Consider the following 27,541-nt stretch of genomic DNA (forward strand, 5'->3'; position numbering starts at 1 on the left):
TTTAAAAAGTTCTATATATTTATTCTACATTTTTGTAATTTCAAACACACGTACAGCTGAATTATGGTTTATATTTTGTCAAGAACGGTAAAACAAGAAAACTGAAAGTTGGCGACTTATATAGGACAAAGGGTTACAATATTCGCTATCTTTCTCGTTAGATATTATCTAGTCCAGTATTTTTTAAAATTCATTTTCACATTTCTACATTCCTTTTCAAAAACCCCCAGTATAATCCATCGAATGGTCAAATAGATTTGGATATATCTGAATACATCCACGATAAATAAAGTGTCACAAAAAACATTTTATATTTCCGAGGACTCCAAACCCTCAAGATTTGCATTGTTTTCAAATTCAAATTTCTCGACATCAGCCGGAGAAAAAATGCCTTCGGTGCTTGTGTTGTCTGGCTTGTCTTTCATGTTATGCAGGTCGTGTAGCCTAAGGGCTGCTTCCAGGTAGTGTTCATTCGTTTCAAACACTTGCTTGTCTTCGTTGAACATGTCAAGCGTCATTCCTTTCTCCTCCATTTTGTCATAGATAGGGCCGTCACCTCGCTCACCAACCGCATTTGAATCGATCGAGTTTTGACTAGAAAAGAGAAGAAAGGAACAATTGATGGATCCAATAATGGTCCTATCGTGTTTATAATTAATGAACCAAATAGGGCTTATATTTAAATGTAGGTTTCAATGAAATTGGTGTACAAATTTCATTCATCTTCTAAATGTTCAGTGTAGTGAGATAAGAACAACAAAACTTCATTAGTAAACTGATTACCATTAATACTACGGCATTAAAAATAATTTGAAAATACGTAATGTTGATTTCATTTCTCTTTCCCTCACCTTCCTATGCTAATATTGTCATACTGAACCTTGTCGGGTATTTCAGCATTCAACAATGGGTTTGACCTGCAATACACATAATAAGCATCACTATATTTAATTCAAATTGATTTAGTATAAATGATTCGCTAAAATTACATTCTCTTTTACTGGGGTCTTTACACTTGTCCCTTTGATCTGGTTTCATATCTGTCTACTTACTGCTTTGAGTAGTGGTTGCTTCCTGGTATAAATCCTGTATTTACGAGCCCATCTTTTTGATCTGCCAATATAAAGTCACTCTGTAAAGCTAAATCACTTAGTCCTCGTTATCAATCAAAAACCTTTTAGATTTCAATAAATTATCATTATAAATGTTCAAAGACATACCGAAGGAAGTAGCAAGTCATTTTTATACGTTTTGGTATCTACACTCTTTCGCAGGCACCCTCCATATATAATTCCCTTAATACTTTCTGTAAGAGTATTTAATTTATGTTAGTTTGTAATCTTACCATGAGGTTTCACTGTCACCGCTTGTAGCTTTCGTTTGTATCTATTCCTAGTCACCATGGATACGTAAATAATAATGGCTACTGTCAAAGCAAGAACGACAATTATTGCAACAAGAATGTAGATGGTCTTGATAGAGTTGACTTCATCTACTGTGTTACCTTCCCATTTCTAAAACAAATGAATAAATGAATTTTAGGATCTATGATATTATTTAAACGACATACAAAACACAGTCATTTTAATATGCAACACCTAATTAATTCACATAGGAATATTTCAGTGCTTCCGAAAATTACAACTCATTTAAAAATGGAAGCTTAAGAATATTAATTTGTACTTAACAACAGAAAGGCATAGATGTGAACAACTATTTTGTATGATTCAGCAGTCATCTTTTCTGGTCGGTCTAAACTTTTTATAGTTCTAAATGTTGTCCAGTAAGCACAGCGGTTTCATACGCGCTTTTCTGAAATACCTCGCGGATTCGATTCCCAGCGTGGGTGTATGTGAGTTTGGTACGAGTCAACAAATCGGACAAGTGTGTGTTATCATGGTTTTCTGTTTACCACCCTAAAACACAAGACTAAACTCCAGCGCATCATCGTGTCAGCGAGTGTCTTAGCATAAGATTATACATTCCCTTAACAGTTATGTAAAATAAACAATAGTAAAATTACCATTTAAAACATAATATTCTACAGTTAATATCACCAATTCAAAAAAAACTTTTTACTTACAGTAACCTCATAAATGTCGTACTGGGATTGTGCTTGTAGCAATGCATACGAATTACTGTCTACTAAACTGTAAAAAGAGGGAGAGTGGTGCTTATAAGTAAGTTTCAATATTTCCAACGATATTAAGTCGCTCATGACAGGCTCAAACCAATCACATCGTTTTTGGTTTAATTTGTGTTATATTCTCAAGAGATCTTAGATTTTGTATCTATATGATATACACGATGCACTATATTTTTTTAAATCATGTTGAACTAAGTAATATGGTTAAATGAAACGATATACTTAAGCTGATAAGTCGAATGATAGTCAACATATTTTATGTGGAAAATGGCTGCTCATTTCATTGATAAACCCAAAATATACGATGGGCCGATTGTTCAAAATTTTGTAAAGTTAACAACATGATTACCGAGGTCTTTGATAATTGAATAACGTGAAATATTTGAATATAATCAGGTACAGCTTAAACAGTTGTCTCAAATCCTGTTCTAAATACAGCAGATCACACGTTTATCCATTGAACTTCCAGGGTAGTAATGATTTGAAAGTTAAAGCTGCACTCTCACAGATTGAACGTTTTGACAACTTTTTTTTATTTATTTTTTGTCTTGGAACGAGCCAGTTTTTGCGAAAATCCATGGAAACCAGTTATATAAGACTGCTGACAAAGATTAGATTTTTTTAAATTTAAGTTTACAAATGGATGTTTTATGCATTTTTCTTAAACGGTTAAAGCCATAAAACATTAATTTTCGAACGGAAATACAAAAATCTACGATCTGATTTTTTGTCAGCATTCTTATATCAGTGTTTTACAGATATTTAAGCACACATTTGCTCTTTTCAATATAAAAACTTAAAAAAGTTGTAAAAATGGTACATCTACGAGAGTGCAGCTTCGACAATTATTGAGTTAACAACATAAAATGCCTGAAAATAGCTCATTGAGTTATTGTTTTTTTAACATAACCGACTAAAAAAACCTTTACGTATCTTGAGCAGGTTTTAAACAATCGGCCTGTTATATTCAGTTATGGAATCTATAACAGTATATAATGTATACAGAGGCGAAACAATAAGCAACCCTGCAAGTCTAATATTATGTTCAAATGACATGTAATTACCGAAGGGCATCATCGGCTGATAGAATGCTTTGCGTTATTGGATTAACCACATGGAAAAACAGGTCAGTCCTAAAACAAAAGATAGCAAACACTCGATCTAAATGGAAAGTGGTTTCCCGAAGGCTTCATCAAGAAACTATATTATTGGTTGCTAACGAGTCTTAAAATAGTTAAAACTACATGCTAAATCTGTTTTAAATACTATTGCTCTGTTTTGCAAAAAGAAAAATGGTCAATTCAATAAATACATAATCTTTTAAAACGCTGCCAGTAAACATCAAATTAGATAATGAAGTCATGACATTACTTGTAAGGGTCAACTCGATCACCGTTCTTATGGTCCTCCAGCCAATCGTAAATAAAGCTGTGTCTTGTTATGTTGCTGTACAGACTTAAGTGGAAAAAGAAGAACCTCACATATATAAATTGCTTAAAATAACCATTTATTTATAATTATGGGAAAAAGAAAAGAACGATTCATTTATAAATTGGTAGTCATTTGGGAAAAAGAAAAGAACGGTTCATTTATAACTTTGGGAAAATCAAAGAACCATTCATTTATAGACTCGGGAAAAGAAAAGAACGATCATTCATTTGAATAATTATGCGAAAAACTACAGAAACAAACTCAGTAACAAAAAGTTGAAACTTAAACCCGGTTTAATGGCACTGGGCAAACGCTAAAGACATAGAACATAAAAAAACAATATCACCAACAAGAAAAATGGAAGAACAGCACAAAACTCCACAAACAGAACAGCGCATACATACTGGGGAAAGGAGAGAACGATTCATTTAAAGACTGGGGAAAGGAGAGAACGATTCATTTAAAGACTGGAGAAAGAAAAGAAGGATTCATTTATAAACTGGAAACAAGAGATAGTGTGTCAACATACAGTAAAAACAAATGAAAGGTGTTTAAATGTCCTCTTCTGTTTTTCAAATTAAATATTTAAAATGCCTTGTTCAAATGAAATATGTTAAATGCAATAGGTAAAATGTCCTCTGCTATTTTCAAATGAAACTTTATACAATGTCCTTTGGTATTTTCAAATGAAACATGATAAAAGGTCCTCTACAGTTTCTAAATAAATTACCAATTTCTGTTCTCAAGGGAAACATGATAAAATGTCCTTTGCTATTTTAAAAGCAACATGATAAATGTCAACTTCTGTTCTTCATTGAAACATGATAAAATGTAATTATCTATTTCAAAAGAAACATGATAATGCCGTCCTCTGTTTCAAATGAAACAATGATAAAAAAGTAATAATTTTTCTGACAAATGGAACTTGATAAAATGTCCATTGCTATGCCGTAATTTTAAAAAAATATAGTAATGAAATAAATAGGCGTAATTCAAATAGAGTAATTTTATTTATTTTAAGGTCGATTTCGTTGCAAAAGGCATTCATGTTTAATCCAAAAATATATAGCATAAGTGTGTCTTTGAAATACCATTAACATTAACAAACCTTGATTTTCAAACAGTTTTTATTCAGTTGTTTTCAGTGGACCAAATATAACAGCATGACTGACGATTCATGTCAAATATACATCTGTAGAAAATCATCTAAATTTCTTAGTAAAGTTTACAAATGTTTGTTTTTCTCCGCTTGTTTTACTCTTATATTCGTTTGCAACGAAAGGTTTTAGCTTATGGAGTCACGGTCGAGTATATTTCCGGCAAATGTCAATTTGTAATGGAAAGAAAGCGCTCAAACATACTGTAACGGTCCACTATAGGCGTTACGCTTCTATGCGCTTGCTAGAAAGCTCAGCTATCCTGTGAGGCATAGTAAGTTGGAACTTCAACAATATTTCTGCTCTGCTTTCCTGATGGTTAATATTCCGGAAGTACGTACATACCGGATGTAAACTTGGTTGGTAATATGCAAATTAGCAAATCCCGGGATATGTGAGAATAGAGAAGTTAGTGTATATAAAGACCAGTGGACCCTTTCAGGGTCGAGCATGCTTTTCCCTGAAGGGATCTGTTGGCGTTTGTTTCATTACGTAAGAAAGCTCGGCTATCTGGTGTTTGTTTATTTGTTGGTCAAACACGTTGCAATACTAGACCTTGTTTGGAGGTAAAGGCGTTTTACACTCTACAAAGATCACTTTTTCATCTTTACTTAACGCTTCGACTTTGGTTTACGAGTATCCGAGATAAACATGTGAACAAACCTCAAAATATCATTCTTCTTTAAAGCCACTTCCTCTTTGCTTCCGAACACGACCATTTTCATAATCTGTGAATCGCCTATCAAGTATATCTGGAATAAAACTAGATGGTACATGGGAACATCATTAACATTCAACATTTTACCTTAACTAGTGACACCTGAATATAATCTAAAGGTTAACATTTCAAACTATTTCAATCATTGAAACAGATAATGCATGTTTTACCATAATTTCAGCAGTATCGTTTCCAGCCTTGTCGGAAACAACGACGGGCAGGATAAAGTATCCCGACATGTCCTCACTGAAGTACTTGTTGTTCACAACAGAACCGTTACTACTGACGCAAAATACATGCTGAAATACAAACATTTAATGAGCTAGATGTTAGAAAGTCTCTGACTGTAACATTGAGAGTTCGATACGGCCCTCCCGGGTGCGCACATGCACTGTAATGCGCGTACGAAAATATCTAAGCGAACGCATATAGAGTTTCGCAGGAAGGCACAGGCGCTGATATTTTTGGTTATTATCTGCTAGTTCAAAGGTTCAGGTTTTAAATTTCCATCGATTTCGCGGTTCTTTATTTCAACAACATACTGCAATAGTGTTGGCAGAAGCAAGATTATTTATTATAGATCAGGACAATATATATATATCATGATATTTTGTGTATGTGACACGTTAAAAATATATTTTGTTTGCAATTTTATGCTGGGCAATTAGTATTTAATAACACTTACAAAACGTATAAAAACAGTGTGAACATAATCATGCAAGGATTTCTTACGTTTTTACCATCTTCGCATTTGTTTGTCCCACTTAACGGATTAACCTTGCCTGTTAACGAATTACTAACAGTCATAGTACCTCCCGTTTTAAATATCCATGCATTAACAGCATTTATTTCGGAGTAGTCTTTGTCTGTAACATAATTGTCCTGAAAAACATAAACATGAATAATTGTTTAATTTTGGCTCACAAAAATAAAGTAAAAAGAACATTTATGATAACAATAGTTATTCTAATTATTAGACAAGGGACTTGCAGAAACTAAAGAAAATGACCTTCATCATGAATTAGTTTGGATTTCTTGTTGTATTTTGGATATAATTACGTACCGTCTTAAGGGACAGTGCGAGCGGCGTGCCGACCTCTGTTATTCTTCTCATGCCAACAGTTATTTTCTTATTAGGAAATATTGGTGGGTTGTCGTTTTCGTCATTGATATTTATTTGAACAATCTGGTCTGGTCTTATAGACGAATTTATATCTGCATCGTCTCCACAAGCGGTGCTAGCATTAAGTGCAGTAGAACAATCTTGAACAGTGACTTTAACGGTGAGGGTTTTATTCGTTTCTGCATCAATTGTTGTATTTGTAACAATGGTTCCATTTATACGTCCGATTTTGAAATAATTTTCCATTTCACTTTCTAAAAATGTGAGAAAATAGTAGATGTAATCCAGTCAAATAAAATCAAGTCAATGTCTAATAGTTCCCATCTCTCGAATGGAATTGCTATGGAATGTCAATGTAGTATAAACACCACTTAGCTTTTAAAACAGGTGAAAGATCAATACAAACTAAATTATAATTGCCAACAACAGTTTTTTAAAACCATAACATTGTTATTCTTGTATATCATATAGGTTCTCATTTCCTTATTGTTACACCCACATACAAAAACTGGAATACGTGCAAGTTAAAGTAACTTAAACCCCCAAGCTCGAATTAAAAAGACATCTACGAACTATTAGAAATTAACTCGTTCAATTGGGCAAAACGCAAAACTGAATCTGAACGTTTTTTTTAACGTGTCCCATATATGGTTTAACCACTAGATCACGTGTAAGAGGGGTACTTATATTCTTAGATCCTTCGACCGTATATTTTGAACGAAAATAAAGAATTTTAAAGATTTGTTTCTCAACGATTGTGCAACAGGTTGTCACATCAGTATATTCATCATCCTTTTATATACGAACGGAACTGCTGTTACAAGAAACAACATATCGAGGGTTTAGCGCAAGATTGTTGTAACGTCTATTTCTCAAGTCTGTCATGCATTTACGATACCCAATTACTGGTAAACATCAAAAGTAAGTACCTTTAATTTCATAGCAAGGCATGGAGTCGCGGTCATCATCAATCGCGGTCACTGTACCTACAACAGTGCCAGCCGGGCTATTCTCATTAACACTTAAGGTAGTTGTATTTTTCGTGAAATAAGGCATGTTGTTGTTCACGTCCATGACATAAATCGTTATTTTATGCATATCAGAAGAAAGCACTGGTGAACCGTTGTCGGTTGCTTGAACAAAAAACTGCAATTGAAAATATTAATTTTCTTATGAAAAACGAAGCCAAACATATAGAACCACTTGCATTCAAAAGAAACAGATTTAATATAATTATAAATACACATATTTGTTTTTGAACACCTCTTGCAAGTGAAACTTACTGTATATTGAGTAATATGTTTGTCTGCAATACTTTGACTCAATATCAGCGATCCATTTGGGCGCATTTGAAACGTCTGCAAAGTTGTACCTTCGTTTTCTTCTGTAATGTTAAATGTTGCATTTGCATTCTGACCTTTGTCGGCATCTGTGTAATTGAATTTGTAGACCTCATATCCCACTTTGCTACACTGAAACAAATGAATTAAAAAGATTGTTCGAAAATGTAATGATATATACGAAATTGTCTTGATATACTACGTAACGCCGTAAAGGAATTACCTCATATATTTTAACTGTGTTATTCTCTGGAATATTTGATATGATTGGCCGGTTCAAGTTTACATCCCGCACGTTTATAACAACAGTTGTGGAATTTTGAAGAGAAGGCTCGCCAAAGTCACTGGCAGTAACTAGCAAATAGTGTTCACCAGCATATCCCTTTAAAGACGTATTTACAGATACGACTCCACTGTCACTTCCAATCTTAAACAGTCCAGCCGGCTCCGTATCATTTCCGAATGAGTAATATATTTGTGAATTGTTGGTCCTAGGCTTATCATCATCATCAGCAATTATAGTTAAAACATTGGTCCCCGAGTCCGCGTCTTCGCGAATAGTGCCATTGAAAATCGACCTCGTGAAAGTTGGAGCATTGTCATTCAAATCATTGATAGTTATTGTGACTTTTTGTGTAGCAAACTTCCTATCATCATTTCGTTCTGGATTGTCTTGTGCTTCAACATCTAAAACGTATTGCTCCTTCTTTTCCCGATCCAAGCTTGAATTATTGACTACGAATATTTCACCCTGGAACAGAAAACTCTCTTATTTTCGAGAATATATAAACTGCAATCTAGCACTTAAACCTTATTGAAATAGATAGTTTATCTTTCATTATCAATCGACGTACATGAGCCTCATAACACCTTTGGCCAGACTAAATGCTTATGGTTATACATATGCATAATGCCATTGTTAATAATGTAAATACTCAGTATTTTTATGTTGCTGTTTAAAACGTCAAGACAACACGAAGGCAGAAAAACTACTACGATTTATTTCTTTGATATACAATGCTAGATGAAATGGAACTTACAGTTGTGGAATTGATATCAAAGTCACCATCGGCACCACTTGAGATACTGTAAGTAATATTTGCATTTGGTCCCGCGTCCTCATCAGTAGCATTCATAGTAATGACTATAGTTCCTTCGAATTCATTCTCGTCAATAGACGTGGCGTATTTTTCCTTTTTAAACACAGGAGGGTTGTCGTTAAAGTCAGTTATTGTGACATGTATACCAGCAGTTGAACTTCTTGGGGGGATGCCATCATCTGTTGCTTGTACTTGTAAAGTAACATTCTCGTTTTGTTCTCTATCAAGTTCGTGTATTTTTCTTATTTCACCTGTTAAAACACACAAACACCTTCATTATACGAGACCGTCAAATACGCATACTAGTGATTTTAATACGATCGTAATAACTGTATAAAACATGTTTGAAAGCCTACATAAATGTTTTCCTTAAATATCGCTAATATTAACTGTATTACACAACCGCTTGTTTAAATTTGGCTTTGGATGATAATAATTATGAATTATTCAACAGGACTCTTTTTCGCAGACGGCGTCAAATATTGACATTATGTCTACATTCAATTTGTTAACAATATATAAAGCGACAGTGCTTATTTTAACTATATAAATTCTTATATATTATACTAAAATATCTTAGAAGTAACCATTATCGTTGATGTAAAACGCAGCTCCTGGCATCATGTCATTCAAAATTGTGTATGACATTGACCGGTTCAAGTCTCTATCCGTAGCACGAATGGTTGTCAAGATGGTCATATTTGCAGCATTTTCAGGAATGCTAACATTATATTCGTTTTCTGTTGAAAATTCCGGATCGTTATCGTTGACGTCTTTCAATGTAATCCTTAAAAGCGCTAAAATATAGAAGAGCACATGTCTTAGTGAGCCAATGTTAGTGTGTGTGTCAATAATCAAACTAAACACGATGAAAAGAAACAGTGATATGCTCTTGCTGATACAGCAAATGAAGTGTTGACGTCGTCATTTTATCAGTAATACCTGTGGCAGTCTGAGGTAAGTTATGGACAGCATTCACGTCCTGCACTTGAATTGTCAGTTCTATAACTCCTGCAACTTCTCTGTCTGGTAAAGAGTCTTCGCTTTTGACGTAAACAGATCCGTTTTTGGAGTGTATTGCAAAGTAATCCTGAAAAAATGCAAGAAACACTTATTTCATTAACTTTAAGCAAAAAGTCTCAAAGCTGGTGCAGTTTTTTTTGTCATTGTCAAAAACACATAATTAGTAATAAATTTAAGGAATACATGAAACACTACTAAAACAAATGTTTCTTAAGGATCACATCCTGGTGATGAGTTTCTACTAAAAATAAATAAATATTACATATGTCTCTTAATATGTTCCAAAATAGCAACCGTATTTAAAATCTAGGTCTCAAGTAACAAGTCCAATTGCGTTACCTCGATTAATTTTTTTTCAACATTTTGCCCATTTTCATTGACACCTCTGATTTCAATAATAGAGTAGTTAAGAGAGTGGTCATCATCTAGGTCAACTGCTTCGCATGTGATGAAAAAAGTCATGTAGGTCTTATTTTCTAAGATGGATACATCGTAGCTGTTATTCCTGAATTTCGGTTTCTCATCGTTGACGTCATCGACCGTTACGTTAAATACCGTGGTACCAGTTAACGGAGGAGAGCCGGTATCAATTGCTATGATGGTGATGTTATATTGTGGCATTGTTTCTCTGTCCAGTAACTTTGTTCCAATTTGTACAGTGACTTCTCCTGTAGTCGTATTCACAACGAAGTCATCCATAGCGCCAGAATATATGAAATACTGAATTCGACTATTTCTATCCGTGCCATCTTCATCTTTCGCAAATACGTATCCAACATGCATCCCTGCAAATGAACACAAATGTGCAATTGCATTTTAATGGGCCTAACTCAGGCCCCCTTTTCGACAAACATTTAAAAACAAATGGGTAGGTAGGAAGTGTTTTTTTAGAACCGTGTTATGTACCAAACTGACCTATATCAGAGTATTTCATTATTGTAGAGCATTTTAAATATGAACTGGTCAAAGCTTAATAAGTTCACTCAAAGATGCACAATATTTAGAATATTACGATAAAAAATCCTCTCTACGATAAAAAAGTGTATGGTCGGGAGTTAAAGATACGGTCAGGTTCGTGGAAACAAACATTTTTACGCCTAATGCTTACTTTTTGAAAACGAGCCTACCGTTTAAAATATGTACATCATTCAAAATGATAAGTATTCTGAAAGTTCAAATACGCCTTAATTGTTTTGTATTGAATGCATATACAAAAAAGTGAACTTTCCGTTTAGTTACTACGTGTATGTTACTCAAAACAATTATACAATAAAATGATATTTAAAAACTGCAATAAACAAGCCACTATGCTTTGAAAACCGGCGAGTGTGTGTTGTTCCCATAGCCACACAATACGATTAAGTGAACAGTCTTACAACAAATTCATAAAATAATAATATCGATACGATTTAGAAATGACATAAACTTAAATACAGTATAGTATTTAAGATAATTACTGTATGTGATGTTCGATTCTGCATCCTCGTCAACGATGCCACTGATCATGGTATCATTAAATTTAGGCTTGTTGTCATTTTCGTCCTGCAATGTGTTAATATATTGTAAATAGAAATTATGTATCGAAGAAAATTCTAAGTGCATATATACTTCAGCAGATGATACCTTAGCAAAGTATTTCACGCTACAATTTAAGCGTACAGTGTATGCCGTTTATCATGCCAATTAATCAAATAGTATTCGATGTTAATACGAATTCGCAGAATTACTGATTTTACCTGTCATATAATATAACTGTTTAACTTTAGAATGAATGTAAATATGATAATGCAAGATTTTTTTAGTAGTAACCAATAGGTAGTACCTCGACATATATGGTTACATTTACACGACCACTTTGGTTTCCACCATCCCATGCTTCAACCACAATGGTGACAATCCCGTCGTCATTTTCAATCATTTCATAGTCGATCGGGTCGTTTAAATAAATTGCTCCAGAGGTTTCGTTAATACTGATATTCAAGTTTGTGAGGTCATACTTTTCCACAATATGATAACCAATTTTCGAATTGTTGTTTCCCTTTTCGTCGGCATCCTCTGCCTTAAAGTACATATGTTAAAATAAGATAGGAAATGATGAGACAGGATCAGCTTTATGTAATGTTATTTATTTCAACATCCGACATTAAATAAGTAAATTGCATTCCATTTACAAGAAATTCGCCATTTACTAATGTTTCCCTTTCCACATAAATATACCGGCTATGCCGAGCTTGTTTAAACACTATTTATTGTCTAACTGTATACGTTTTCTTTATAAAAATACGTCGCTTTTCCTGATTTAACTTGAGCAAACAGCACACAATTATAGTTAAGTCATTTTTTCTGTTTACTTTGATACTTATGTGAGTCATAAACTTATACTTAAGTCATACTATTTGGGTTAGTTAATCTCCTGGCCCAAATTTCTCGAAACTTTTTAAGTCCCTTATAACAGGATTAAGCTAAGCTCACTATTTTTGTCTTTCAATAATTTGCATAATATTTACTTCTCTATGAGTTTTTATGCTTTAGAAAGGAAAAATCATTATGATAGTCACAAATAACCATTTTTCATTTATCAAAATACAATTAAGAATGTACATTGCCTTATTGAAATAAACTACTTATGCCTGTTAAGCTTAAGAAGTTTCGAGAAATTGGGGCCTGCTGTGTATCTCCTGCTAAATGCACTGGTGTCAAAGAAGGGGCCAATTTCCTGTGTTATCGTTTTTTGGCTCACGGGCATTTAGGGTCCATTTTGATAATAAATGCTGCAAAACTGCACAGCAGAACTCTTTGATCGGAGATCTGATAAGAGGAATCAAGCCAAGTAGATTTAGATCAATAAACAGAGGTTGTGTACTATACACAGTGTTTTTTTTTTTTTTTTTTTTTTTTTTTTTTTTTTTTTTTATGAGGGATCAGTTATAGACGGCTTAAACTATAATATGATTCTCAACTTACCTCAACCGTGACCAGAGAAGTTCCATTATATCTTGTGTGACTGTTGTCATTCTCTTTCAGATAAACAATGTAGTTGCGTAGAAATTTTGGCGCGTTATCATTGTCGTCTGTCAATGTAACTTTCACAGACGTCGAGTTAATTCTTCCGCCATTATCAGATGCAGTAACAGTTAAGTAAAACGTGTCAATTCGTTCACGGTCGAATTCTATATTACAATTGGTCCGACAAAATGTCTTCAAAACACCTGTAGTTTCATCTATGGAAAATCTGTGGTAGAAATACATGTTTATCAAAAATGTGTGATGGTTGAGTAAAAATAATTTAGAGGTTGTACGACTGAGTGCTTACAGACATACTACTGTTCGGAAATGTCAGACAGTTGGAGGAACTACAAATATTCTATTATCACTAGCATCAGATCTTCAATTAGCTCTTAAAATCAATAATCATTCATGATACAAATAAACTATAATATGTAATTGGTTTCATCTTAATAGGTAAGGGCAGTTTTGAATAAAACATTTTATGAAAAAAGGCTTTACAAACCGATTGTCCCCTCCTGCCAAGGTGTATTTGATTATGTTAAATTTCTCGGAATCCTTGTCTGTTGCCTAAGTATATAGAAAGAAAGCGATGAGAGGAAACGAATTAGAAACTTCATTAGAAATGGAACTCATTAACTATTAAAAATGTGTGCATCGGACACGGATGCCCCCGTATGCCTCGTTTGTCACAAAAGCAGGGACCATTATATTCTCTATAATCCATAAACGTGTATCCAATTAAAACCAAAGATGTAATCGTAACTCCGTAGTACGAATTCATCACCAAATACCATTTCGACAAGGTGTTTTGACTTTGGGTGAACTTGGCGGCACAAGGCCTAAAATGCAAATTTTGACTACTTCACGGACCAAACTCTTTTTTTTTCAATATGCAGCAGGAAACGAAACCCCAGGTGCACATTTCATCGCGCCATTAATAAAACCCTAAGGTTTCATGACTCATAATATAATTTTGGAGTTTTGATCGACACAAGTGCAGAACTTCCAGGTTTTGCTAATTCAAGGGAAAAAAATCTCTTGTTTTACAAAGTGAAGCGGGAACCAAAACCCCACGTGCATAATTTTAACACCAAATTGCCCTGAGGTTTTACGACTCGATGTACTATAGTTTTTCAGTTTTGAGCAAAAACAATTCAGAAATTCCGATGTCATGCTGAATCAAGGGTCATAACTCTGGTTTTATTAAGTGCAGCGGGAAACAAAACCCCAAATGCACAACTTCTACCCCTTGACATTCCCCTCATTTTCATGACCCTATGCGATAAGTTAGAATTTAACGACACATTTCGCTAAATATTTACAAAACGGTCTCAAAAGCTGACAAAACCTATATCCCCCCCCCCCCCGACAGACAAACAAACAAGAAACAACAGAAAAGACAAAAAAGACAAACACTATTACACATCTATTAAAACATTGTCATTTATAAGTGTTGCAATTACCTGTTCAACCCATTTATGCCAAATCTAAGAACTCATTGTTGAACATGTTCAAATAATTATGAAAAGAAGGCAAAGTGTATCGTTAATGTATATACGTATACATTAAGTCCTCGGGACATTGCATTTATAGATCAAATACCTTTCAAAATTAGTATAATTGGCTTAAGATTATCCATATGCATTATATTAAAGTTTACGTAAATTTCTTAACAAAACGCTGGTTCATGAATATACTGACCAGCAATTTGCTAGTCATAGACATAAGATAATGAAACATAAAAGACTTACCGTTACGTTTCCCACTTCGGATCCATTTTCAGGATTCTCTTGAATAGCAAAGTCATACGACGAGTTTAGGAACTGCGGATTGTTGTCGTTCATATCGTTAATGGTGATGTTCAGCAAGGTAGTGCTAGTGTGACTCGAGTTTGCAGTCTCAGTTGCCTTTACCTGTTGTTGATTTTTAATTGTTTGTTCATGTATCATCAATGTTCAATTGGTAATTAAAAGCAAATATAAATTTTTGACATTGAAGACATGTCCGACTGTTGTTTTGTTATTCACTTCACCTTTTCTAGTTCGAAGCTGTCATGGATTGTTTTAATTGAAGAGAAATAGCTTGCAAACAACCGAAATACATTATAACTAATTTTAAGAGCATCAACCTTTGCTTAATTTGACTATCTTTACTTCCTTTACCTTTATAATAACACTATGTCGTTCTTCGTAGTCTAGGAATGCAGAATTGTTGACCCGGACGAAAATAGTTCCATTTCTTTGAATATTGTTTGGAGTTACGCTAAAATCAAAACTCTCGGTATCGTTTTCGTAAAAAAGTGAAAATTGCATAAGCGAGTTATCACCCTGAAATTAAGATTAAGTTCAGCTAGTGTCATGCATTAGAAAACTATGGCTACTGCATATTATGCAATGTTAGACATTTACCATAATTCGTGAACTAACTCAGAATGACGGCTAGGTCAATCTCAGTATCTAAAATGATACTTAAGGTGTTTTTTTACACACAGATCAGATGACAAAACTATAACTAAGCAATTATTTCTATTTTATGTTTCAATCTCAAGCAATTTTGAGTTGTTTTATTCTCAAATGATATTAACAAAGTATATCAAACCTGGTCCAAGTCCGTAACTAGGATTTCGTCATCAATTGGCATCATCGTTATAGGTACATTTTGGGGCATGTTTTCATCAATAGACGCATGATAAACCTCTTTCGAAAACTTCGGAATGTTGTCATTCACATCGGATATACTAATTGTGACGTCAACTGATGAATTCGTATTGCCAAATTGCGCTGAGATGTTTTTGTCAATCTCTACAGCCTTATAGAATATAATAGAAATACATGACAAATGTATGCATTATCATACATTGAAAGCTAATAGTGTCTAGTACAGATTAACTTAAACTCAAGGTGATGTGTATTTAAAGAGTTGTATTGAAACTCTTTGTTGCAAATAAAGTAAAGCAAGAGACCAAGTAATAAAAATACAAGCATATCCTTTGCACAATTACAAGTGCACATGTTCGAAACAGGATTTCCTAAAATTGTGAGACTGGATGCAACTCTAACAAGAGCTGTTGTAGGACAGCGCGCTCGACGTATGCTGCTTTGTCTTAGATATGAATACAATGGTTATGTAATATGTGTTAAAAACTTAACGCGAAACGCCGCAATGCGAATTACCAGATTTTTAATGATTGACAATGAACGTAACGCCGTTTATGTGAGATTTAGTTTCAACTATTTTTCATCTATTTTTAGTAACAGTGACATTGACCGTTACCACAGTGGCCTCAAATGTAATCCTGGAAGTCCTCAATAAACTATTCCCATATACCAAGTTTGGTACTATGTATTAAACCTAACTAGAATTATTCGATACTGTGCGCGATTTTGATATCGCCCACCCGCAGGCCCACCCAAACAACGACGAACGTTTTTCTACTTACCAGGTTTCACTTTGTGAAAACCTGATTTAAAATATGAAAGAATGATCATGATAAGTTAATCCTAACTAAAGTTATGCAGTACCATGATTATGTATTTTAGTAATGTTACTCTTTACATTGGCCAAGGGGCCCTGAACGCAATCGCAGTCTTCATATATACCAAGTTTGGTCACAACGTGTCAACCCTAAATAAAGTTAATTAGTACTACCCTTTTATATTTTGTAACAGTGACTTTGACCTTGACCATGACATTCAGCGCGCGAAACATTCCTATAAAAGGTTTCTAAAAACTCTTCCTATATACCAAGTTTGGTTGCAATTTCAACCCTAACTAAAGTTATTTAGTGCCAGCCTTCTATCCTAAGTAATAATGACCTTAACCTTGACCCTAGGGGACCTAACCGCAATGCCATGAAGGTCCTATAAACTATTCCTTTATACCAAATGTGATCACCTTGTGACAAACCTAAATAAAATATTCGATACCATATGTGCGTTTGACCCAGTCCGCTTTCCACCCCACCCCAACAACGGCGTACGTTATTCTAATAAGCACGTTTCACTTTTTAGAAAGTATGAACATGTACCTGTAAAGATGTAAACAGCAATAAAAATAAAATAAAAAAGGCATTAAAATAATTGTTATATGGTCTCCAACAGTTATCGGGAATATTAAGTAAAATGAATAAAGGGTAAAGAAGTTATTAGAAAAAACTTGCCCTTAAATATTAATGACACAATGTGCCCTAAACTTTTAACCTAAGTCAATCAGGGCAATAATTTGTTTTAAGGATGGTGTGGAGTTATGAAACCTCATTGTGTAATGTTCCTAATAAACCTTGTGAAGTATGAAGTGAATTGAAAGAAGGTTATTGGAGTTATAAGTGAAGATGCCAACATGCCCTAAAACCTGAACCGAACGCCGACGCCAACGTCGAAGTGATAAGTAAAGCCTCCTTATTATTAGAATAGTCGAGCTAAAATCGGTCCACTGTGTACCATGACTTTAAGAACACATGTTCCATCTTCGGTAGCTACTTCCCCTTCGTCTCTGTCTATTTTTTCCCTAGTAGTTATATTTCCGGTGTCAGATATTTGAAACAAACTGGAGCATGGACCTAAAATAAAATCAAGAAGGAATATTAAGATGCTATAAATATTGTATGTCCTTTCTTTAACCCATTTATTTCAATATTTGTATATGTATACATTCGCATAATATATCAAAACAAATGAATCAACAATGCAAATATACATGAAATATCTGTTGATTTCATATTATAGAATACTCCTTTTTGCGAACTTTTTCGAAAAAAAGAAGTAAAAAATGCTTCAAAAAGCATATGGCTCATGTGAAAACAAACTATTTAAGTATTGCTAAACTGTCACCATCTTGTAAGGTGTAATTCACAGCATTTGGAATTCCTCTGTCACCATCTATGGCGGTTACGATCTCGACAACAGTATTCTGCAAAATAGATTATGATATGTTTGTAACCAAACAACAGCATACACAAAATATGAATACGTACCTTTATCCATACAAAACAAATGACTTTGTATTGCCAACAAGGCATAAACGGTTATATAATATCTTCGAGTAATTACAATATTTAAATTACATCGTTTAACCAGTTCACCCTACAAAAATGATTGACCGTTTAATAAAAAGTTCATAGTATGTTGCATTAAGTTAATTTTATTGATTTTTTCTATACATTTGTGATTTAATATGTTATGACCCACAGATAATAATAAATGCAATAACGAGTCTTAAAACATTGCAGAACTAATTTCTAATGTTTCCAGTACCTACCGGTTCAACGTTTTCTTGGATGGTCTTTCTATAGGAGAGACTGGTGAAGAATGGCGGTGTGTCCTGAATATCACGGATGCGGATGACCAGATCCGTTATAGAGGTGCTTCCGTTGCCATTTCGATCCTGTGTAAAAATAATATGTTTAAAACAATACAAATGCTTTTAGTTTAACATTCGATGCTTTTTCAAAATAATGTATTCATTATCATTGTATATTGATGTCTTCGATACTTTTTGTTTGTAAAAAATCAGTTTTTGCTGTATGTTGTGCTTTTAACCGTTAAAACGAAAAGGTATAAATAGCTATTTGTTTATAATCTATACATATTTTTAATAACGTTTATCGAATGGTCACAGCCTTAAAATCATTTCTTCTTTTTAAAATAGTAAAATGTCACTCACGGTAGCATTAAGCTTGAACGAATAGTAAGTATTTGTTTCAAAATCAAGCCGTGCAGGTTCTTTCACTGACACCGTACAAAGTGCGGAATGTGTTTTAATATCATACTCCGGTAGAGGTTTAATACCGAACGTCTCCATATACTCAATGCTAACTGAGTTCGACTGAAAAAGAAACATGTTGACGTACATTAATGACCAATTGTTATACAATGCAGATTATATTTTAAAAACATTAGATGTTTGTCAAACATAATGCACCCCTGAGCGTCTGTTATCATGAATATTTGGACAATTGAATAACTTGTGCATAGATCAGCTGATTTGACCTGATGATCTCAAAAGGAAAACGGGTCATCTACAGGTTACGTTGAGTACCGTCGTCGCAGACATTGTCAAGTAATCACTCGGACAAAATATTCCCGTTCTTTGTTATAATCACATTGACCTTTAGACCCAAGAAAGTCCAAAATCAATAGGGCCATCTACTGGTCACACCCAAATCAAGGTTGAGGACCAAGCTTTTCACATTCAATGTCACTGTGACCTTGACCATTGACCAGAATACCTCAAAATATACTGGTCACGTTTTGACCCTTGACTTTTTGGGATCATTAACTGGTCATGCCTAACCTCCAATCAAGTTTGAGGATCATGGGTCCAGACCTTGATAAGGCATCCCTCGGACCACCTTTGGTCTACCGACCTACCGACATGAAAGCAACATACCCCCATGAAAGGTTGGGTGTGCATTAAAGGGTCAAAATTGCAGAAATTATAATTATTAAACGAATAAGTGTCTAAAAATTGGAGACATTTTAAATATAACATATAAATTTCCTGAATTTTTTTTGATGTGGTGCCAACCACATTTAACACGTTAAACTTACAGAAGTGTTCATATAGAGGAAATAGAAAGAAAATTAGCGTTACCTGTGTGTTGGGCTGTAATAAAAATGTTTATAGTGTTATTGCGGACATGTTGTACATATACATGCTAATAAAGTGTATGAAAGTGCCAGTAATGTGTTTCAAATTTAGGATGAATCTGTCATTGAAGATTTAAAAAAAACCCATCAAACTTCAAACGAAAAATGTACGTCCCTATTATATATATTTCAATTTTACTCATATGAAAGTTCCATAAGAATTAAACCTTTTTCAACGCACTACCAGATCTTGTTCATGGAATATTTTGAAGTGTTGTGTTTTGCAGTTTACATATAATGGACGATATGCGTTTTTTTAGTTGAGTTTTAAATCGATATTTACATCTTGAAATATATTAAGGTCCGTAATAAAACGTATAATAATTTGAATCTGTATAAAAATACCTGTATTCCACAGCGAATAGATTGCACTCCATTCTCAAATGGTTGATAGTCGTTGTCCTTCACGGCAAATTTAAACTCTTGATTACTCGATCCATTGACATACTGGTGTAAAATTGTTATCAACATTAGGAGTCATCAATCATAATTTACACCTCAACTTCCATTCCTTAAATGAACTGCCTTTCGGCAATTGCGTTTATCAATCGATGAACGCAACATCTTCGGATATGTTCGGATCGCATTTCATCCCATAACAATTTACATGAAATCTATTGATCTTGTTATTGTTTGTATTGTGTAAGCAGGTCCCGCAAAATATAAATCAACATTTTAGAAAGTGTAAATTCATTATATTTTAAATGTATTGTTGCCATAAGTGTTTCAATTTTACGTCAAAAAGTTATTTCATGTGGTTTATCTTTTCCCGCGTTATTGTGACGTCATTTGAAAAAAATGTTTCCGGTTACAGTCGGGTGGTTCTATTTACAGAATGGGTAAGAGAGGATTACTGAAAGGTTTTCTTAAATTAAATGAAGTATTTTTTTTAACAATTCTTGAGTGAAATGATGAACTATTTGTGTAAATATAAGTAATGAATTGCGGGGTTGATGTCATTATCGGGGATATGAACGCAATAGGGCTGGTCAAAGTACGCGTGGAGTCCTTCGGACTCCACACACTTTGACCATCCCAATTGCGTTCATACCCCGATAATGACATCAACCCCGCAATTCATTCCTTAATTTAACATTTGTGCGTTTTCAGCTATTAAATACACTATTAAAATCTTGTTATCAGTAATTTATGTTTTCCATAAATGCATTATTAAGTAGGCAGTCGAAATTGATGTTTGTAGTCATTTCATTTCATTTATGTAATATATGAGCATGTTTAAATATGTCAGTAGAAAAAGTTATTTCATGCATGAAGTAGCATGAGAGTAATACATACATGTATACAATAGGTTCGCGTCAAACACAATATTATTGACAAAATAACACCAATTGTATGACCATACAATATAAACATAATCATCTAACGCAATATATGCACACATGCCACTGTATCAGTATTATTTAAACACTATCGAAAGTATTGTATACATTGAACGCATCTTGTACATAACGAAAACTGAGCTTTAATAGAGTAATAAATGTGTATATATTGATTTAAATACGAGTGTCCCTTAAAGTTAACATATTAGTAAAAAGCAAGCAAATACCTATCAAATGACAACAAAATTGAATGATGAAGTCAACTGACATTTCTTAAATCAATAATTCTTATTTAAATTCTTGGATAAATCTTAAACACGAACTATCTACATGTTAGATTGCAGTTTGAATGGTAAGCACTAACGAAAAACAGCAATACTTATGTGAAAAACTACTCAGTAGTAAAAAGTTTAAACATAAACCCGGTTTAATGGCACTGGGTAAACGCCAAACACATAGAACACAAAAAATCACAAACAAGAAACATGGAAGAACAGCACGAAACTCCACAAACAAACACACCTCATCTATGAACCAAGTATACGGCGGTTCTTGGAACACTGGCTCGTTGTCGTTCACGTCAGTCAGGTAAAGTGTAAATCCTTGTACAATCTGAATAGCATGCAAGAAATATATTTACAACTGTTTGATTTCAATTTCTAGGTAATCAAAAGCAATAAGATAGCACCATTGTGCTAAGTTGCATGTAAGCACATACAAACCAATACACATAAACAGTTTGTATTGTTTAAGAGTAAATGCTGTTAGCATACATGCATATCAAATCAATTACGTTACAAAAGGTTATATGGTCAATTTGAGTAATATAGGACAGTCAGGAACCATGCTTGATTCATTTAGACGAACTGTCATAGTGAATCAAACATGTCAATAAATTTAAATTAATGATCGAAGAAAACAAAAATATAAATAAAGCATGTTTGCTTGCTATTGTATGCCTGTTTGCGACGGATTCCAGCTTGAATTAATAAGATATTTAATTTACCATAAATGCCGGATTAGTTTCACCAAAAATAACAAAGCCATCAAAAATCACCACCAAAAATCCTCTAGTCAATTTACAAGATCATATTAAAATACAGATCAAAAAGCTAAAAAGTGTTTCCCGGAAAACATTTGAAAGAATGCAAAACAAGTTCATATTGACATCGTGAATACGACAGTATTTTTTGCGCTTGCACATCACATGCCATACCACATTTTCTACGAAAGATAAGAGGCAATATGATAAACTTTTTTTAAACCAGGTCCCGTTTTTGCCATGATGATTTGAAATATATTCGTTTCAACTTACTGTATTTCCAGTGTTGTCCAATACGCGTAGTTTCACTTGTTCGGTAATCTTGTTGGGCTGAAACAAACAGTTCGCATTTTACTACTGTACTGACAAAACCTGTCCTATAGCATATTTATTTTTTGATGTTAGAGCGAGCACACTTGGACGGAGCACCCTTCCCACATATCGCAAATACCATACAAATCGGATGCAGACATGATGTGCATCACGGGGGATGACCGTACACCGGATATAGTAGCAACAGGTCTGAGACATTAACATTGCCATTTTATCAAGGCAAGGGTTTTACTTGTTTTTAGTTGTAAATAACCTGAGTTGGACACATTGAAGTAATAATATAAGTATAGACATGTTCAGGTCTACAGACATCAACACAACTGTGGTGCATGAATTTAAAACACGGGCAATTGAAGGTTTGAACAAAGTTATGCTTGTTAATGTCAAATAACAAAATTCTGAATAGAGGGAGTTTTTTTATTTGTTAGTCCATTTTCTCTGTTACAAAGTATTTTAAGATTTTTCAAGTAACACATGGGAATTTCTGCTTTCAATTCGCAGTTGTTATGTACTGAGCATAGATATGTCTACGCAGATACTGTATAACATTTCAATGAACTGGGGATTGTTGTGGTATTGACATGCGCTCTATGAATATTCTAATAACGTGTTATTAAGCATTCTTGGTCAAAGTATTTAAATTACAGAAAGTACATGTCCAATTTTGTGATTTTATCCTTTCTATTTATGTCCCTTTATCAGTGCATTGTGGTTATTTTGTGTTTTGCAATTTTTCGCAAATGTTTTTTTTAAAATACCTGCAATCACCACAAAGCCTCATAACGTTGATGATCGGGTAGCTTGGATTACTTTTTACAAAAACAAAAGTGAATTTGTATAAAACATTTCTGTAAAAAAGTGATTTTTTTCTTGATAATCTGATAATATCTTATGAATGCCGTAAAAGTTGATCCATTCCTTCTTACACCTACACATGTGTAACGGATGTTTGTATTCTGCTTTCTAAATATAGCCCTTCAAAACTTACTAAAACAATTATATAATGTTTATGTCCATCCAAACTAACTTTGCACTGCGGAAGGCCCTTTACATGACCTTCGATATATTGTTGGCTACCGTGCTTGTTAATCCGTTATTCATGTTTGAAACAGTTTTCCAATTTAGACATATATTTTGGATATCAATTTTTTGGTTTAAACCCATTATATTTATGATAATTCGAAATAATGACCCTCGTAGCCTTAGCATTGGCTTACCGGGTCACAATCCAGTTTCGCTTTTGTAAGAACTTCAGCAGTAACATTGTTCGTTCCCTCGCCATGCGTAATGGAGATGTTGAAATGTTCCAGAGTATAAGAGTTGGCTAGTTGGAAAACAAGATGGTCATTACTGTCTTCATCAGTGGCAGAAAACCTGGTCACAACGGAACCTGTCAAAACAAAATATACAAGGGCTCGGCGTACAGGACTCATTTAAAATATTATCAATATCAATTATGTTTCAGATAAAGCTGCATAATGTGTATTCTTTAACTAGTTTCTGAAGAGACAGCAGAGTGGTATACTATGTTATTCCGGTACTGTGTGACACCCAGGTCATTTAAGCCCGGCGTAAAGCTTGATAAAGAGAAGACAGCTTTCCAATGTTGAAAAGAATTCAGTAAACCAATTTTCGAGCCTTTTTTCTAAAACTAATCAACATTCGAGGGAGACACTGATACCAAGTATACATCGCCGAATAAAAGACGCGTTCAGGTCGGCATTTTTTACCAAATACTAGTAAAGATCGACTCATTTTGCTTTCAAATATATATATTTATTTTCATGTTGGTACTATTTACAAAAAGGGTAGTCCATACCTACTGCTATATCCTCATATACTGTCACCGTGCTGCTTGGAAAGTTGAATAATGGCACCGCACTCTCTGAGCCTGAAACATATTAATGTGTAGGAATTTCCCTCCATTTTGGTCTTTTTTAAAGATACACAATGTAGGTTGTTGCATATGTTTTTTTATTCAATGCATATCTATGTCTAAATCCTTGTGAAATTTTATGGTCAAAGAAAAAAGCTCCTATATTATACAAATTTTAAATCGACTTATTTTGTATCAAGCCATAATAAAAAATACCATAATTCCTATTCATGTATTTAAGAAATATAACATGTTTACCGGTTTGGAATGTACTTAGGATTCAGATATTTTAAATCTTATCAGAAATGTGCACAAGCAGAGATCCCCTCTTAATCGTCAAAATTTACAATTTATGTCAATATAGAAGAAAAAAGTATAAAATGCTCTCAGAATGCACAGGTTTGGACTAGGAATTTTTTAAAATTGGGCAGGGGAATACAGCAAATCAACACTATCAACAATTCAGGAGAAGAGGGAGGAGCTATTGTCAAAAGGTTGTGCCCCTAATTTATGCCCACTCTAACTTCAATTCATGGAGCCGCCAATGATGTGTATATAAACTTAAATCATAACAAAGGACAAACACAACTGTTGAAGTCAAGGGGGAATACGACGATGTTTAATTCATATATTAAATGGTCATTTTGAACTGTGCTACAAAGTCATTATTTTACCACTGGATCCCCGTCCACGTATTACAAATGAAAATATCAAAGACTTGACAAAAGATAAATAAACGCACTTAACCTAAAATTCGTAGACGAGATTCACACAGGTTTTGTTCCCGTTTATGCTTCGGTTTATATCTTGCGTACTATTTTAATATTCATTGTAATATTAACAGACCAAAATGTTCGTAATTTTGAAAATATTTAATTAGTTGATTTGATAAATAAATATGGATTTTCTAATATAGTTCAAAACTCTCTACGGCTTCTTTTATGCAGTTATGGACACAAAATGTACCTTTTTCATACTATTAGTAATTATTTTACCGTCTTAGTTATTCGTTTGTCTTGCTTACACTCTTGTCCAAACTTCCCACTGTACAATAACGCATAGGTCTTCCCAGCACGTTACGGATGAAAACTTCATAGCAAATTTATTAAAATCAGACTTGGGGTTATTTGAAATGCAGGCTAATGTTAACGTGTCACATTCTTATTTAAGAATCTTGAAAACAATATGGTGTGCAGAAATGCATTCATCCCTGATCGTTTAATGACGAATTAAAACAATCTTTACATGATATAAATACTTATAATGGGACTTGAGATAATAGCAAAAGAAATAAAACAACCTCGCTTATGAGGAAAAGTATATGTGCATGTGTGGGAATAAAAAAAACTAACGCAACTTTTGTATATGATTATACTATATGGTAAATACAATCTTGAATGTTTCACACGTGTGCGTGCGTAAATGCGTGTGCATGTGCGTACGTACGTGTGTATGTACGTGCATGCGTGCGTGAGAATGTGCATGTGCTTATGTGCGTGTGTGAGTGTGTATACGAGTATACATGTGCGCGCAAGTGTGAAGGCCTGCGTGCGAGGGTACGCGTGCGTGTGTGTGCCTGCGTGCTCGTGTGCGCGCGTGCGTGTGTGCGTATGCGTGTGTGTGCGCATGTGTGTGCTGCATGCGTGCGTGTATGTGTTGTGCATTAGTTTGTTTGTTTGAATTAGTTTGTATGATGTAAGTGACTAAGGTTGCATAGCTTAATATGTTACCTTAAATAAATAGAGATATTGTTATTATATTACTAAAGGACCAAGGCTTTAGGTAATCGTTGTCCAAACACAAATAATATATAGTTAGTAAAGCTAAAAAATCGAACATTGATTGGTAAAGAGTTTACGTATTAAAACATGACTGGGACTATGGGATTTTTTATTAATAATCAAGCATCCATATCGAATTTGATGATACAAAAATTCAAATTCCCTTAGATTTGATATACTAATAGTCTTGAAACTTCCAAAAAAGCCTCTAAGTCCAACAGTTTTGAATCTGTTCTATGTAAAAATATCTTTTATCCAAATCCTTTTCATCTTTCAATTTTGTCAAACTTTGGCATTGTAGAGAAAGCCTTTAATCAACCACAACTTTATTTTTAAAATAAAAAAATCAGACTATCAATGCATACGGCGTCCGTCGCGAGCTCTAAATATACGTATATTCTCCGAATGTGCATTACAAAGGGATAACAATAATGAATGAACATTGGTTTTCTGTACTTGGTGAGAACCTAAATCGGAACACCCATAATAAAAGCGTTTTTTTCCGATCGCGATGGGTTAATTTATGATTTTAATCAATATAGACACTAGCCATAGATTTCAAACTGAACATTTTAATCCGGTAAGTCTTTCAAATGATGCTATCATTCAAAGTTTTTTATGTTCAAATGCCAATACATGGCAAAAATATTAACTTACTAAAACAAAACATGTAACCCTTATTTTAAAAGGATACATAAAATTAAGTAGCGAATCAAAACTTTTCTATATTTATGTACTCCGAGGACAAATATGGCAGTCCTTGACTGTACGGTTAATAACGTACTTATTATGCAGATTGGTAGTATCTTGAAAAATACCCTTTATATCAACCAATTGGTCTTGAATTCTAGTATGCTGATTAAAACTTTTGCAGTAGTGGTTCAAGTCTATCTAAAAATATTTTAAAATTAGTGCCGAAAGTGTTCCGATTAAAGTACTTCACCCGTATGTGAAACATATGATATAATAGTAATTTGTGCCAATAAGGTTCGGCAGATATGTGAAACCAATTATACAGTACCCATTTGTGCAGTTTGGTTTCAGTAAGGCAGTTATGTGAAACAACAATTATAATCGTCTGATATCATGTTTCAGGTTATAAATTTGAGAATGAAAAACTGGTACCTGTCAGCAGTGAAAATTCCAAAATAACGAAGAAAAATATCCTCATAGTGGAACTGAAACGTGTGTTAAATATTTAAAAAAAATCGTTAATTTTAAACGTCCATAGTCGTAAACAAGTGTTTTAAAAACAAAGTTGTTTTTAATCGCAGATACGAGCCCTAAAATCACTTTCTTTTCCACCGAAATTTCAAGCTCATGTGTCACCGGGTTTAAGCCATCACCGGGCCAATATATTACAATCAGGCATTCAAGGGCTATTCCTTATCAGCCCGTAATCGTTCATTTATGCCAACACTTTAGTCAGCCCTGTTTGCTTTATCCGCTTTTAAATCGATTGGGTAACATGTAGC

At 33.9% G+C, this 27,541-nt stretch overlaps 1 protein-coding gene across 1 annotated transcript; it reads right to left on the bottom strand.

Moving 5' to 3' along the window:
* LOC128225207 (cadherin-23-like) lies at positions 1-27,541 on the bottom strand. Its single transcript, XM_052935279.1, has 36 exons — positions 27,192-27,541; positions 24,229-24,300; positions 23,627-23,799; positions 22,350-22,406; positions 21,557-21,646; positions 20,040-20,141; positions 19,639-19,650; positions 18,709-18,870; positions 18,304-18,429; positions 17,877-17,955; positions 17,487-17,605; positions 15,646-15,855; positions 15,210-15,374; positions 14,799-14,960; positions 13,550-13,614; positions 13,003-13,270; positions 11,861-12,097; positions 11,496-11,580; positions 10,378-10,823; positions 9,958-10,105; positions 9,603-9,812; positions 8,956-9,266; positions 8,139-8,666; positions 7,859-8,047; positions 7,505-7,721; positions 6,516-6,829; positions 6,185-6,334; positions 5,623-5,751; positions 5,398-5,486; positions 3,518-3,601; positions 3,211-3,279; positions 2,084-2,150; positions 1,346-1,514; positions 1,053-1,113; positions 852-917; positions 1-594 (listed from the first exon to the last, which is right to left on the bottom strand). Exons 1-36 carry the CDS (start codon positions 27,235-27,237, stop codon positions 309-311), a joined length of 5,763 nt encoding a protein of 1,920 aa, XP_052791239.1. The 5' UTR covers positions 27,238-27,541; the 3' UTR covers positions 1-308.

The sequence above is a fragment of the Mya arenaria genome, chromosome 2, assembly GCF_026914265.1.
Source record: "Mya arenaria isolate MELC-2E11 chromosome 2, ASM2691426v1".
NCBI lineage: Eukaryota > Metazoa > Mollusca > Bivalvia > Myida > Myidae > Mya > Mya arenaria.

Excerpts from the sequence above, each read along its gene's own strand:
- LOC128225207 (XM_052935279.1), bottom strand. The coding sequence starts at position 27,237 with ATGAGGATATTTTTCTTCGTTATTTTGGAATTTTCACTGCTGACAG. Across the intron at positions 12,098-13,002 it reads CTTCTCTGGTCACGGTTGAG|GCAGAGGATGCCGACGAAAA; the intron begins GTAAGTTGAGAA and ends ATGTACTTTAAG. Across the intron at positions 5,752-6,184 it reads AATGCGAAGATGGTAAAAAC|CATGTATTTTGCGTCAGTAG; the intron begins GTAAGAAATCCT and ends TTTGTATTTCAG.